Source organism: Euwallacea similis, chromosome 22, assembly GCF_039881205.1.
Source record: "Euwallacea similis isolate ESF13 chromosome 22, ESF131.1, whole genome shotgun sequence".
In the NCBI taxonomy this organism is placed as follows: domain Eukaryota; kingdom Metazoa; phylum Arthropoda; class Insecta; order Coleoptera; family Curculionidae; genus Euwallacea; species Euwallacea similis.
Window position 1 is genome coordinate 1,923,307 of NC_089630.1, and position 13,580 is coordinate 1,936,886.

Sequence of the window (13,580 nt, forward strand, 5' to 3'; positions counted from 1 at the left end):
TTGTATCTTAAAGCTTCGATTCCAGAGGTTAATCTATGTACATAATCACTGCAACTCTTCAAAGTTTTATTTTCAAGTTCAAAATTTAGATCAAGTAACGGAGAATACATATGAGGTAACAAAAAAATTCCTGATTAAAAATAGATAACTATTAATTCCCTCAGTATCATATCATTTCTAAGTATCATATCTAAATTGCATATATTTTAAAAGGGTTATATTTTTGAAGCTATTCGTAAACTAAATATACTCCATCAAACGTGGCAACTCTTATTTGAATATCTTTAGATTTATATATGTATAGTTTTTGGTTCATATCATTAGAACAGGAAACTCCCAACTAAAGTCCACCTACATAATAGGTATACCATTATTGTTATAACCACTGCGACTTGAATTATGGCAAAGTACGCTCTTTTTATTATCACTATTAATTATTCTTAAAAAATCAATTTCGAAGCTTCAAGCTAAGCAATGTTAAATATGATGAAATGATTAAAATGAAAAGGAAAATTAATATTAAAATGTAAATTGTTGACATTTGACATTGACAAGGGTGTCTTCAAGGAGAAAACGTCAATGGTTGAAAGCTCGTTTTAGCGGCTCCTCCCGTTCCCCGGCCCAATCCACCGCTCAACGTCTGTATGTGATTTGAGGTTTATCTTGTGTGTAGTTTTTAGTTTTGCACTGTTCCAATCTTGAAAAGTGAAAACAGATTTTAAATTCAAATTAAAATTTCGAATTAATTCCGGAATAGAAATGGAATGGGAATATTTATAATTATCGAAGCAGGATGATTACTGTGAAAAAACGTTACATTGCCTTCTATTCCTATATAAGGTTAAGTGGTGGTATATTTTTTTAATTTATAGCAACTATGGGAATTATTATTGCAAAATTTCGGGTAAGCATATATGAGTCATTTATATTTGAACCCCTCTCTCGACTCAGCGAATTTCCAGAAAAAAACCAGTACATTGGACATCCTTACAAAATTAGAGAAGGATATAGTATCCATTGAAGATTTCCAGAAAAGAACGCAACAAACTCAAAGGAAGATAGTGCTGCGCTTTCTGCTACTTGCCATCCTAATATTTATTGCACTTGTATTTCTTTTATACATCTATTTCTCACAAATAACACAAGACCAAAACCTGATATGGACTTTACCAGTTATTGCCTTTCCCTTCCTGTAAGTATTTACAAGCTGAGTAATGTACTAAGCTATGTCAGAAATAGGGTCTTAATCTGTTTGACATTATACATCGATGACACTGTACCAAGCAATGATTGTCAAGGCTATGCAATATCCCAGTACAATGCTGCTTTAAACTTCTCAATAATAAGCCTTTTATTACAATAATAATTTTATTATATTAATATACATGAATATGAGACCTACAAAAGTAAATGCATAACATAAAAGAAAAAAATTCTTTACAAATAATGAAGGTTAAAAACAAGAAAGAAAAACTGATATGCAATCCATATTGAATCCAATTAAATGTATAATAGGATTTCGACTATTTTCCTTATCTTCCATTTTCACTGTATGACTATTGTGATATAGCTGTAAAGAACATTACAAGTTCTCTATTCAACATTTTATTCTGTGTAGGTCCTTTTGCAATATAAAAAGAGGGACCAGGACTTTTTAAACAAATTGTATGTGTTTCTCACATTTTATTAATAGTGAATTTGCAACTCACATAGTTAACTGGAAGGGTACTATACTTTTTGATCCATTCAGTGATGTAAATATATATTTTCCTAAAGTTCTTATATATAATAATTTTCTATTTTTAGCATATGGCTGATAAAAATATTTCTCACTTGGTATTATAATAGAAAACTTAGAAGAAATGAAAATAAACTTTTATCTCTCAAGGAAAAAAAGAAAAATATACTAGAAAATGTTAAAGAAACAGAGACTTACAAAGTTGCGAAAGAAATTTTAGACAAATTTGGAAATGAACCAAAAATACCAGTTCTTCGGTCTCCTGTTATGGAGAATGTAGCACCTTTTCCTACTACTGTGCGAAGAGAATATGAAAATGGTAAGTTTCATATGCTGATTCAGAAATTAACATAATAAAGTAAGACCAGCTAAAACAATATAATTTAGGGTACTCATCATATCTTGAACTGTGAAATGAATAATAATTCTGTTGGGCAAATTGTTTGAAACAAAATGTCAACTTCGTAACCAATCAAACTGCTTATCACATTATTGCATAAAATTTTATAGACATTTATTTGACACATGACATAATGTTAAGTGCATTTATGATCTACAGCTTGCTTCTCTTGTTTTATTTATGTTGCACAGTATCATTATCGAATATTGATATTCCCAATAGCGGTCATATAGAAAAAAAGTTCTTGTTTTTACCAATGTAATCACATCCATCAATGTACACCAAACTTCTCTCTATCAAGGCGTGATTGCAATGCAAGGATGATAATATTTACTTTTCACCTCAATGGAAAAAGGTGCAAATAAATGTATCAGTGATTAGTTTTTAAATTTATATTTTAATAATTTGTTGAATAAATTTTTGAGTGTATACAGGATTTTTATTGAATTCCAGTTCTAAGGCAAAGGAACCTTGCTGTTATGGCAGGACGCACGTCATTTGGAGGGTTGCCAGGTACTCCATTACAATCACGTCATCAGCTGGCATTGCCTCCAGCGTCAACTGTCAGGTAGTGTAATAATACTTAATTTATTTTTTATTTAAATGAAGCTTTTTTCTACAACCATAAAAATATAATAAGCTATGAGTATCATTGTGAGTACATTCTTAGAGTATGTATCATATTTTCAGGGAAACGAACCCTATTCGAACCCCCGGCAAGCCTTTAGCAATAACCTCAGCAACGCCCCCTACGTTACCACGCAGTATCTTATCTAGGGACCGATCAGTTTTGGATAAGGTAGTTGAATATCTGGTCGGAGATGGTCCATCGAATCGATATGCATTGATCTGTACTAATTGTTTTAATCATAATGGTACGTTGTTAATATTTCTATTAAGTGTACTAAGAATTGTGTATAGAAGATTTTTAACATAAAACTAAATATTGTGTTCAGTTTGTCAATTTAGGGTAATTCTTAGGTATGGCCCTTAAAGAGGAGTTTGAGTACTTAGCCTTCACATGTTGTTACTGCAAGACATTCAACCCAGCTCGGAAAAAGCGCCCTATTGGTCCTAAATTTGATTCTTCTTTAATGCTTAAACCAGCTAAAACTGTTTCCAATCACGCTGAATCTTCCAATTCTGAAAGGAATTCTGATGATGATTCAGATACGGATTCAGAGGTGAGATTCGATCGTTATTCAAATCCGCTTGTTTTTTATGTTATATTTTTCCATCGTGTTTGCTTTTCCCATAACTTTTTACACATTTTAACGTATTTAGCCAATCGTCGAGGAACCAAGAAGCGACTCTCCTGATACAGCGAAAACTTCAGATTATGAAAAGATATCAGATTCAGAGTTGCATAACGACGATTCAAAAATGGATGTCGATAGCCCAGATAATCACCCTCCCACTGCCAAAGCAACAAATAGTGCCGAGAGCGAAGATACTGTGGATATCGTAAAAGACGTTTCTGACAACTAAATCAAGACTGATATAAATTTTGTTCATGTGGTAACACAGTGCAGAGATTGACAACGAAACTGTGTATATAAATAGCAGTCTTGGTCGTTTGTGTATAGTGGTTGTCGGTTTTAAAGGCCTAGTTGGTAAATGGAAATATCCTAGTCAACAAAATCAAGAATTACTATCTTATCTTTGAAGTGATCAAAGTTGTCAATTTTGCATTTGCTGTTTGGAAAAAGGAAGGTTTTATGTATTTTTGTCTGTAGATTTTCTTAGTAATTTATTTATTTTATCTTATGAATGTTACCGAAATTTGTCTAATTATTTCTTTACTCAGCTTCCTCTATTTTAAATGTTTCAGTTGAAATAATAAAAAATTTTGCAACTCAAAACAAAAATCAAAACTTTTAATAATTTTTAAACTAACGATGTCCAGCATGTTTAACTTTTTCGAACATGTCAATAACATGATTCGCTAAATGTCACTAGTGTTTTAAAAGTAGCAATTAATTTTTTATGGGAAATTATTAAACTAAATTATAATTTTTATAGGCCTAATTCGGGTTTAGGATATTGTATATAACGGAATGTTGTTAATGGTTGCATTTTTTTCACTAATTGCTGATAAATATAACTTGATTTTTGTTAAATATTTATTTTTTATTTCGCTGGAGTTATACTGACCCCCTCACTCAGTTTAAAAGTATAAATTTTATAACTGAGTTGCTCTTACGTAAATGCGACGTTTACGGTTTTCTTGCTCACTCCTTACTTTGGAGTCGGTAGTACCAGTAAATTTAGTCTAAAAATACCCGAAATAAATGCTCTCTATTGTAACATAACTCGAATTGGATGAAACGGACCTTCAATAAAGTTTCAATAGGGTTTTGCAATTTCTAGTTTATCTACACTAAAGATTCGTTAAGCTAAAAAGACGCCAGATGAGGATAAGAAGTTAAATATACTTGTCAGGCAAAAATGAAATAACTTTGTACTCAAGTTACTAAAATTATGCACTGAACAGTCTAAGGTTTGGAACAACCAAATCGTTATACTTTACTTGGGCTAAGAACTTTCACCAAATGCATCTAAAATTTAGCTATAATCCCTTTTTTGGGAATCCGCCAAATCTTTTTCAATTGTTACTTTTGTTATTCTTAATTTTCCAACATAAGTCAAAAAGGCGTTAAAAAGAGCAAAGAACAGACCTACCGAATACCGCCCTAATGAACAGATAAAATAAAATCTAAACCTCTAATTGTTCACTATGAGGTAATACATATAAAAAAACATAATATTTTAAATCTATTGCCTCCAGGTCGAATTCAAGGACGTTCTATGAGTAGTAATTCTTATAATTATTCCACTGTATTTAAGTTAGTAATCCAACCTGGGTACTAACCAAAATAAAAACATTTGGTATAAAAAATTCCTGATCATCTGAATTGCGCGTTTTTGAATAACGCTCCGTATGATTCGAAAATTCCTATTTATTACCCTTAATATGTCATCTGCCATCTTCTGAACAATGCGTCAAAGGTCAAAAACAAAAATAAATTCGTTTTGTTTTTGTATTAATTGATTTAAAAACAAATTGATTATTATTTGAAAACTGAAATGAACAAATAGATAATAAAGCTGTTTTTGGATTAATAATTTCCAATTACTTGAATACTACTAACTTTTAAGTCGTAAACAATCTAATATTGCAATAAAAGCTTTAAACTAGATAGGTATGGAAAATTTCCCTTCTAATAACAAATCTTTAGATCCTGAGGGAACTGTGACTTCCCCTGACAATGACCAAAACGAAGATCAAATAACCGAACCCGAGGCAAAAAAGAACGATTCAATGCCAAACCGAACTTTGCCTTTAACTGAAAATGCAACGAACTCCCATCCTTTGATGTATTCTCCAGGATCTGCTATGCCTCTGGATTTTCCAGATTTGATACCAGAACAAGTCAAGAATAAGTACAAAGAAATGAAATTTAATCCAGAAGCTCATAGCACTGCTCTGGAAAACAGCACTGATTCATGTGATTCCTTTGAAAGGCAACTAAATTTGCCTATTTTGGATTACAATGAAAAATTACCAGGTTTGTCATTTAAGTAGATAAAATGCATTATAAGAGTTTTTATATTATTTTTTACATATTTCAGACTTTCCTAAAAGTCCTTCAGCTTTAAAAAAATTGCTCATGTATGATTTACCTGTAGAAACTTCTTATGATCCTACTAGTGATACTGAGAATGATAAGTCTATTTATGAAGCACATTTAAGTGCAAATTTACAAAATGTCTCCCTTACTATGAATGAAAAAGAAGGTATGTATTACCTAACAATATATTGCATTACCTTTAAGTACTAATACACCTATTTATGTTATCTATTTTTTTTAGGTAATTTAAATTTTCTTGCCCATAATAAAAGAAGCAATAAATTACGACGGATCAGACTAGCCCCAAAGGAGGAAACAAAGGAAAGTGATAATTCATCACTAGATAGTGACTCTGATGGAAGTCTTAAATCTGATATATTTGAAGAAGATGCTGCAAAAACCAAGACTGATATGGATGAAGGTAATGTGTATAAAAATGTAAAGAAACTGTGCCAAGGGAAAATTTTTTTTGAGAAAACAAAAAGGTTTCAAAATAAAGTAAGTTTGTGGCAGAAAAAAAATTTAATTCATATAGGGGTAATAAAAATATAAACTTTTATTTACAAACCACGCGTTACTTTTAATATTTCCATGCATTAAAAAAAAGACTTTTACTTCAAATATTACAGAAAAAGTAGAGAATCTTAGAAACACTCAGAGTAACGTCGTTTTGGATGCTGTTTTTTACATACTTTACTTAACTCCTATTTAAACATCTTTTTAGATAATAATACATCAGAACCAATAGAACCCCTAAGTGCCGCAGATGAAAGGAGGCACGCCCGAAACTGGCAACGAATGGTCTTGCCAGGTGGAGAACATAGAACTATCGATATGCGTGTCATTGAGCCTTACAAAAGGGTTCTCTCCCACGGTGGTTACTTGAGAGCTGGTGGGCATACTGCAATTGTTCTTTTTGCCGCCTGTTACCTTCCTGATAGATCCCGGATCGACTATGATTATGTCATGGATAATTTATTTTTGTGAGTAGAATCCAATTTTTTACTTCTGAGATATGCAAAAGACACACGGACTAGGATAAAGTTAAGAAGTCTTAGCTTATCACTTTGCATAAATAAATAGTAAATTTTAGGCAGCTTTGTTTGTCAGTATTTCGCTAAAGGTGCACTTATTTAAATTACAGATATATTTTGTGGACTTTGGAGCGTTTAGTAACAGACGACTATGTAATGGTCTACTTTCATGGAGCAGCTACCAAATTACCCTCATTTTCTTGGTTGAAGAGATGTTATGAGATGGTTGGTCGAAAGTTGAGGAAGAATTTGAGCCATCTTTATATTGTACACCCTACTTTTTGGATCAAGACGATGTTGTATATGTCCAAACCGTTTATAAGGTATACATATAAATATCTTCACTATATAGTATGTAGAGTAGTACAAATACACGGGAAGGTATGGAGACCTAAAGAGATGCAGGATCGGTTAAATTCAGGAAAATATGTTCAATTTAATGCTCATTTAAAATTTGCTTTAAAATTGGAGAAACTCAAAAAATTCCCAGAGAGAGAAATATCAAATGTTTCAAATTTAGTTTTTCCTCAGAAACACGCGTCTTCGTACTTTTGAGAGGTAACGATCAAATATTGAACAATGTTAATAGTAAATAGTAAATCGCTTAATCAATGCCCTGTTTACGGTTCACTGCCTAGTGCCAGGTTTTTTTAATTATGACCTATTATTGTTGACTCAATGACTTGTTTACGCCTAGAGCCTTATGTTTTTTTAATATTTGCAGTTCCAAGTTCTACAGAAAAATCACCTTTATCGGTAATCTACGAGATCTACTCTCAAGAGTTCCTTTGGAAGCTGCCGCGATTCCCGATAAAGTCAAGGCGTTTGACAGTTTACACTGCACCGCTTAATAAACTCCTACGTACTTAAAACGCCCTAGAAGCCTCTCTAGAAACGCTTTATTGAATTCCTTAAAAAAAGTATTATTTACCTATGGAAGTGCACGAATATGTGTAGAATCTAGGACTAGCTTTAGACAGATATGTTTTAGTAGCGATTAAGTCTGCAATAAGTCGCTGTTTACAGTTTCGGAGACCATGATATTGCATTTTGCCAAACAAAACTTTTATATTAACAGATTTTAGAAAGCAATATTTCTTTTTCTGTTGTGAATGTTTTTTTGTGGGTGTTTACAGAGGTGTTTGTTAACTTTTACGTTTCAATTTACCTTAATTATAGTTTTCAATTTTAAGAAAATTTCATTAGAAATAAGGGCAATTAGCTAATTTTTTCGTTTTCAGGTAAAGCTAATAAAATAAAGGTTGTTAGTACTTTGATGTATTTGCCTTCAGCATTAATTTCTTAAATTTAAATTTTATTTGGGCACTATTTTATAGCAGTACTAATAGAAAAGTGGTTTTAAAAGAGTGTTATTTTACATTTACTTATATGAATTTACTCGAATTGCTTTTCTTCTATACCATTTAATTTTTATTTCTCTGTGAACAGTACCTGATTACGGTACAATGTTATACTTTTTAAGTTTTACTTTAATTATTAGTCTGGAGTATATATTTTTTATAGATTTGTGGAACTGTGTATATTTCGTTTGTGTGAGATGTGTACGAAGTGCGTCGCTTAATATCCGTACGTATCCGATTTCAATTTTCGATTAATATTTTAGAAGTAATGTTAAAAATTCACTGGATACCTACTAAACCATTATTTTTATTCATTTCAAAAATTAAATTTTTGGGTTACTACGCCAATTAATAATACAATCTTTGGCCCAACTTTGTCGTAGTAATACATGAGATATATAAATATAAAAAGTAAATTTGAAAATAGAGCTTTTGCGATACTGCACTGTTTTTAAATACTTGAAACACAACGAAATGCATTAGAAAATCATCTAAATTTTTACCTTATGCACTTAAGAAATATTATGTAGTGTCGAATCTCGAATCTTTTTGTTAACTGTCTGTGTTATTTATAAGACTATTCCCTTGAATTTTCAGCAAAATCCAAGAAAAGCAGGTAATAGAAAAACGCCTACTTGCTAGTTTATGCAAAACTTAAGGGAATGGCTGAATATATACATATTCTTAATTTGATCTGAAGGAGATTTTAATGTATTTATATGTTTGTTTTTTGTTTATAAAAATATCAGAAAATAGTAGTTAAAAGTAATATTTATTGGTTTTGATGTATAAGAAACTGTTATAAAGTAGCAATTAAAGATTATTATTTAAATTTCTAGATTTTTGTTCTAATGCTCCTGGAAATATTTATATCAATTAATCTTGGAACTACAATACATTTTAAATGGAGTTTTGTAAGTTTCAATTTCCTTTGAAAATTAAAAAATTTCCGCTAATTGGGACTGTATTCCACTTCTACCTTTAATTCGTGTTGGAAACTGAATAATCGGGACTGTTACAACTTGTGGTTTTAGCAAAAATGACATCAATACCTATTTTTCTTATTTCGAATTTTAAAGAAGACCTAAGTTAAAAATTGAATAAAATATCGAATATCTAAGCATACTGTGGATGTACATAACACTACCTTTATCCGAGCCCATTTTCCATCGACTAGCTTTTCGTCTTGGAATTCAGCCCCTGGGAGATACTCTCTATCACCTCTAATAAAAGGGCACTACTCACACTTAGTCTCAATATAGGAGGATCATTTTATAAGAGATGCCTTTTATTAAAAGCCACTCCCCTACTCGCGTCGCAATCTCAACGTCTGATTCTGTTCCTCGGAAACTAAATTGGTAATCACGTTTCCTTGCTACCAGAAAATTAAAAACATACCTCTTTGATGAATAAAATTCTTATACTTCTGATGACATTGTGAAGTGTAAATGTATAGTTTTTCATGCATTCAGAGGCAAATAATATGATTCGGCAACAGACTCGTCACAGCTCTTAAAGCGGTTAAGGAATAAAAAAGATGGGGTAATTCATGGGAATTAGATAAAAGTGTTAGAATTTTCCAAACCGACACCGAACAAAAAAAATATTGTTTTGGAATTACAAATTTATTTTTAATTGCTACTGCTAGTAGTTACTAATAAATCACAGTTAAGTTATTACGTGGTTAAATCACCTTAGAAATGCACATTGAATAAGTTTGTTTAAGGCCGATATGTTGTTATTACAAGATATCGCATGTAACATGAAACAATGGGGAACAAGAACTTGGCTAAAAATAAAGAATTACGATTCTATTGAAAAAAATCTATATATTTGAAAACGATATAATTAATAACATATTACTAATTTCAAAAAATATATATAATAATGATAATAGTAATAATAATAATAATAATAAGGCATGTACAGGGGATAGAGAAAATAATATGAACACCATGAAATAGAGTATAACTTGTTGCAAGTTAGGAACACTGCTTCTGTGTAAATAATGCAACGTGAATGTGTTGCACAGTTTGTGTGTAAAATCTCGTAAATTATCTTTCAGTGTATTACACACTTTGTTTTATAACGGTTAAAAGAAGCAATCGGTGAAATGTATGATCTCTCAGACTTCGAAAGTGGGCAAATTTTTCTTGCTTGGTTAGCGGAAGCATCTGTAGCAAAAACACCTGAATTGTTTAACGTTTCACAAGCGACAGTATCCACAGTAATGACAGCATACACAAAATATGGTAAAACATCATCGGCGAATAACAGCGGTGGGCAAAACTCAAAGTTAACTAATAGAGACCGACAAACATTAAAAAGGATTGTGGCCAGATAATAAAAAACTACTGCGGCAAAAGTGACCGCAGAACTCAACAGTCACTTGAGTAATACTGTTTCGACAAAAACAGTACGGCGGGAGTTCCACAAGACTAAAATTCATGGAAGAGCTACTATTGCGAAATTCTTCATAACGGAAGTCCACGCTAAGCTCCGAAAAAAGCGGTGCCACGATTACACATTCCCGGACACTTGATGATTGGAAGAAGGTGGTATGGTCCGGAGAATCATCATTCACATTATTTCCTGCAAGCGGCAGAGTTTACGTTTGGAGAAGACCAAAATAAGCCTACGATTCGAACTGCCTGCTTCTATACAGTCAAGAATGTAGGAGGTTCCGCTATAATTTAGGTGGCTATATCGTGGTATTCAGCTGGTCCTCCCATTTATACCAGTGGTCGGATTACTACGAACAATATCTCGACATCCTCAATGTTGAAGTTCTAACTTTGACTAGCATCCAAACACTGCCATATTCCAAGATAATAATGTGCCTATACACAGAACTAAAAAGGTTCAGTCTTGGTTTAAGGAGCTTCAGAATACCATCAAACATCGTCCCCGGCCAGCACAGTCGCCAAATTTCAACATAATTGAACTGTTATGGGGTGTTTTAGAGCAGAGAGTGATGCCAATACCTTCAATGTTATTGAAGCAATCGGCGGATGTTTTGGTGGAAAAATGGGACAATATTTTATTGAAAACTATTCAGACAGTCTACGAATCTTCTCCACGAAGAATTGCAGCTGTTCTAAAAGCAAACAGTGTCTCAACAGGTTATTAATAAAAAATATTGTGTATATGTCAGGTGTTTATATTATTTTGTCTACCTCCTGTACGGCAGTACTAAGGATTTGTTGGAAGTTGAATTTTTAACAAAAAAAAATGAAAATTGCGTAGTAGGCATTAAAAAAGATTAGAAAGATAAGTAAGTACCAATTCTAAATCTATTTTAAAAAAATGCTACTGACTGCAAGAAAGAGAACATAAGAAAACAATACGTATAAGATAAATCATCACAATAAATCATTATAAAGAAATACTTAAATTACAATGAAAAATAGGTATATGGATATGTATACTTAGTGCTTGGTAATTAATACTTTGAGGAAAAAAATCATTTGGTAATATTAAATATGAAAATATGTCTTTCTCACAAAGGGTAATAAGGCATTAAAGTATCAGAAGCATGTTTGCGATCAATTCACATATGAGGCAAATGTTTGATGGTAAATAGTCAATTGCTTAATTAATGCCCTACTTTTAGGGTTTACCACCAGACAATTTTTGTAATTATCACCTGTTCTTTATTGGTGTTTTACGAAGTATATTATTTATATGTAGGCTCGCATGGCATACCATTTTTTTGTAGACATTGCCATAATACGCATAAAATGCGTTTTTCCCCGATTATTAATAGCATATACTCAAAGATTATTTTCGTTGGTCTTGATTAAATTGAAAGTTAACACATAATAAAAGAACCCGCCGGGAATAATAAAATGCTCATTATTTACTATTCCATATCCAGGTTTCCATTATCAAATGTATACAATATTAACAAGGGAAGGTGCTTACGCTGAAATTATATAAACATATAGCAGTGCCTGGCGGACTGGCGCCAAATTTAATAGATAAATACGTTCTTATTATGTATCTTGATACAAATAAATAGAATAGTTTGGTTCTGTTTTATTTAAATGCATTCCTGGATATTTTTTGTTTTATTTTTATAATAATTATTCAATTTGAGTCGTTAATATACATTACATATATATTAACACATAATTAAAGGTAGGAAACTCAAGTAGGGAAATCAGGAAGAGTAGAGGACTTTCACAATTCCAAAGTCAGTAACGTCATCGTTACATACAGTAGATCAAAAAAATATTGGCACATTGGAGGATATTTTGTGTTTGCGAACTTTCAAGTCAAGGCAATGCCATAAATTCTCTATCGGATTCACATTCGGAGACTGTGGTGGTTAATTAGGGCCGGGACATTGTACAGCAACCATTCCTCAATTGAGGAAGATGTATGTTTGGGGTCGTTGTCTTGTTGAAATACAAATTACTCCTGTAGCCCCATTTTTTCGGTACTGACCCACAAATTATGTCGTCATATATCAAAATATTTGAGGACATCCATAATACTATTAATTAAAACCAAATTTCCAACAGTACTCCAAGACATATAGCCCCAAACAAGAACACTTCCACCACCATGTTTCACTGTGGCTCTAATATTCTCAACATTGATTGCCGTATTTGGTTTCCTCCACACAAATTTTCGCCCATCCGATACAAGAATCCAACGGCTTGTTTACATGTTCCTTCGCAAAGTTGAATCTTTTTTTGCCGGTTGACCTCAGAAACCAAGGGCTTCTTTCTTTGGGCTTTACCATAAAAATTGGAATTGTGGATCTCACAGTTTGCGTAGAAATAGTCTTACTGGAAGTTGAAGCAACGTCATCGGCAATGACGAAAGCGGAAACTAAGATTTTTCTGGATCATTCGAAGGATGTTGTTTTCCTCTGTGCTTGCGTACCTTTGGTCTACCTGAACGTGGTTTGTTCAACCATGTCAGTTTCTTGTTTTTTTTTAAACCGTATTCCTGGCACTACTAAAGCTGAATGGTAACTGAGACGCGATGTTTTCTATAACTTAAATCTTGTAAATACGAATGAATGATTTGATTACGAATTTGATTCGACGACTGCAATTTTCGGCATATTGGCCAACCAAACAAAACAACATAAGACAAAAACTAAACGAAATGCCATGTGAGAATACGTCATAGCCATCTAGATCCATTTTACCTATATTTAAAGATATTTTACAATCATCTTATGCAAGTGCGCCAATACTTTTTTGACCTAATAAAAACTGATAATACATATTTTTAATTGATGCAGTCTTACAACTAGAAAACCTGATTGATTTTTGCTGTAAAATAAGTCATTGAAAATAGTTAAACTAGTTTTTTGAAAAAATATGTTAGACTTTTTGTTACATTTGAAAAATCACGGCTGTGCCAATCTTTTTTTGATCCACTGTATGTGGCTTAAAG

At 32.2% G+C, this 13,580-nt stretch overlaps 2 protein-coding genes across 2 annotated transcripts; both read left to right on the forward strand.

The window, feature by feature from the left end:
* The first annotated feature begins 597 nt into the window (after positions 1–597).
* On the forward strand, positions 598–4,258 carry Lnpk (zinc-ribbon metal-binding protein lunapark). Its single transcript, XM_066401134.1, has 7 exons — positions 598–904; positions 963–1,192; positions 1,807–2,057; positions 2,592–2,706; positions 2,829–3,013; positions 3,120–3,322; positions 3,423–4,258. The coding sequence occupies exons 1-7, from the start codon at positions 878–880 to the stop codon at positions 3,624–3,626; spliced, it is 1,215 nt and encodes a 404-aa protein (XP_066257231.1). The 5' UTR covers positions 598–877; the 3' UTR covers positions 3,627–4,258.
* An 849-nt stretch (positions 4,259–5,107) lies between these two features.
* Positions 5,108–8,995, forward strand: LOC136416201 (protein prune homolog 2). Its single transcript, XM_066401265.1, has 6 exons — positions 5,108–5,707; positions 5,772–5,936; positions 6,012–6,191; positions 6,495–6,753; positions 6,915–7,127; positions 7,529–8,995. The coding sequence occupies exons 1-6, from the start codon at positions 5,344–5,346 to the stop codon at positions 7,653–7,655; spliced, it is 1,308 nt and encodes a 435-aa protein (XP_066257362.1). The 5' UTR covers positions 5,108–5,343; the 3' UTR covers positions 7,656–8,995.
* The last annotated feature ends 4,585 nt before the right edge of the window (positions 8,996–13,580 follow it).

Coding starts and splice junctions, on each gene's coding strand:
- Lnpk (XM_066401134.1), top strand. CDS start 878: ATGGGAATTATTATTGCAAAATTTCGG. Junction 2,058..2,591: donor GCGAAGAGAATATGAAAATG/GTAAGTTTCATA, acceptor ATTGAATTCCAG/TTCTAAGGCAAAGGAACCTT. Junction 2,707..2,828: donor CCTCCAGCGTCAACTGTCAG/GTAGTGTAATAA, acceptor TCATATTTTCAG/GGAAACGAACCCTATTCGAA.
- LOC136416201 (XM_066401265.1), top strand. CDS start 5,344: ATGGAAAATTTCCCTTCTAATAACAAATCTTTAGATCCTGAGGGAACT. Junction 5,708..5,771: donor TTACAATGAAAAATTACCAG/GTTTGTCATTTA, acceptor TACATATTTCAG/ACTTTCCTAAAAGTCCTTCA. Junction 7,128..7,528: donor ATGTCCAAACCGTTTATAAG/GTATACATATAA, acceptor TAATATTTGCAG/TTCCAAGTTCTACAGAAAAA.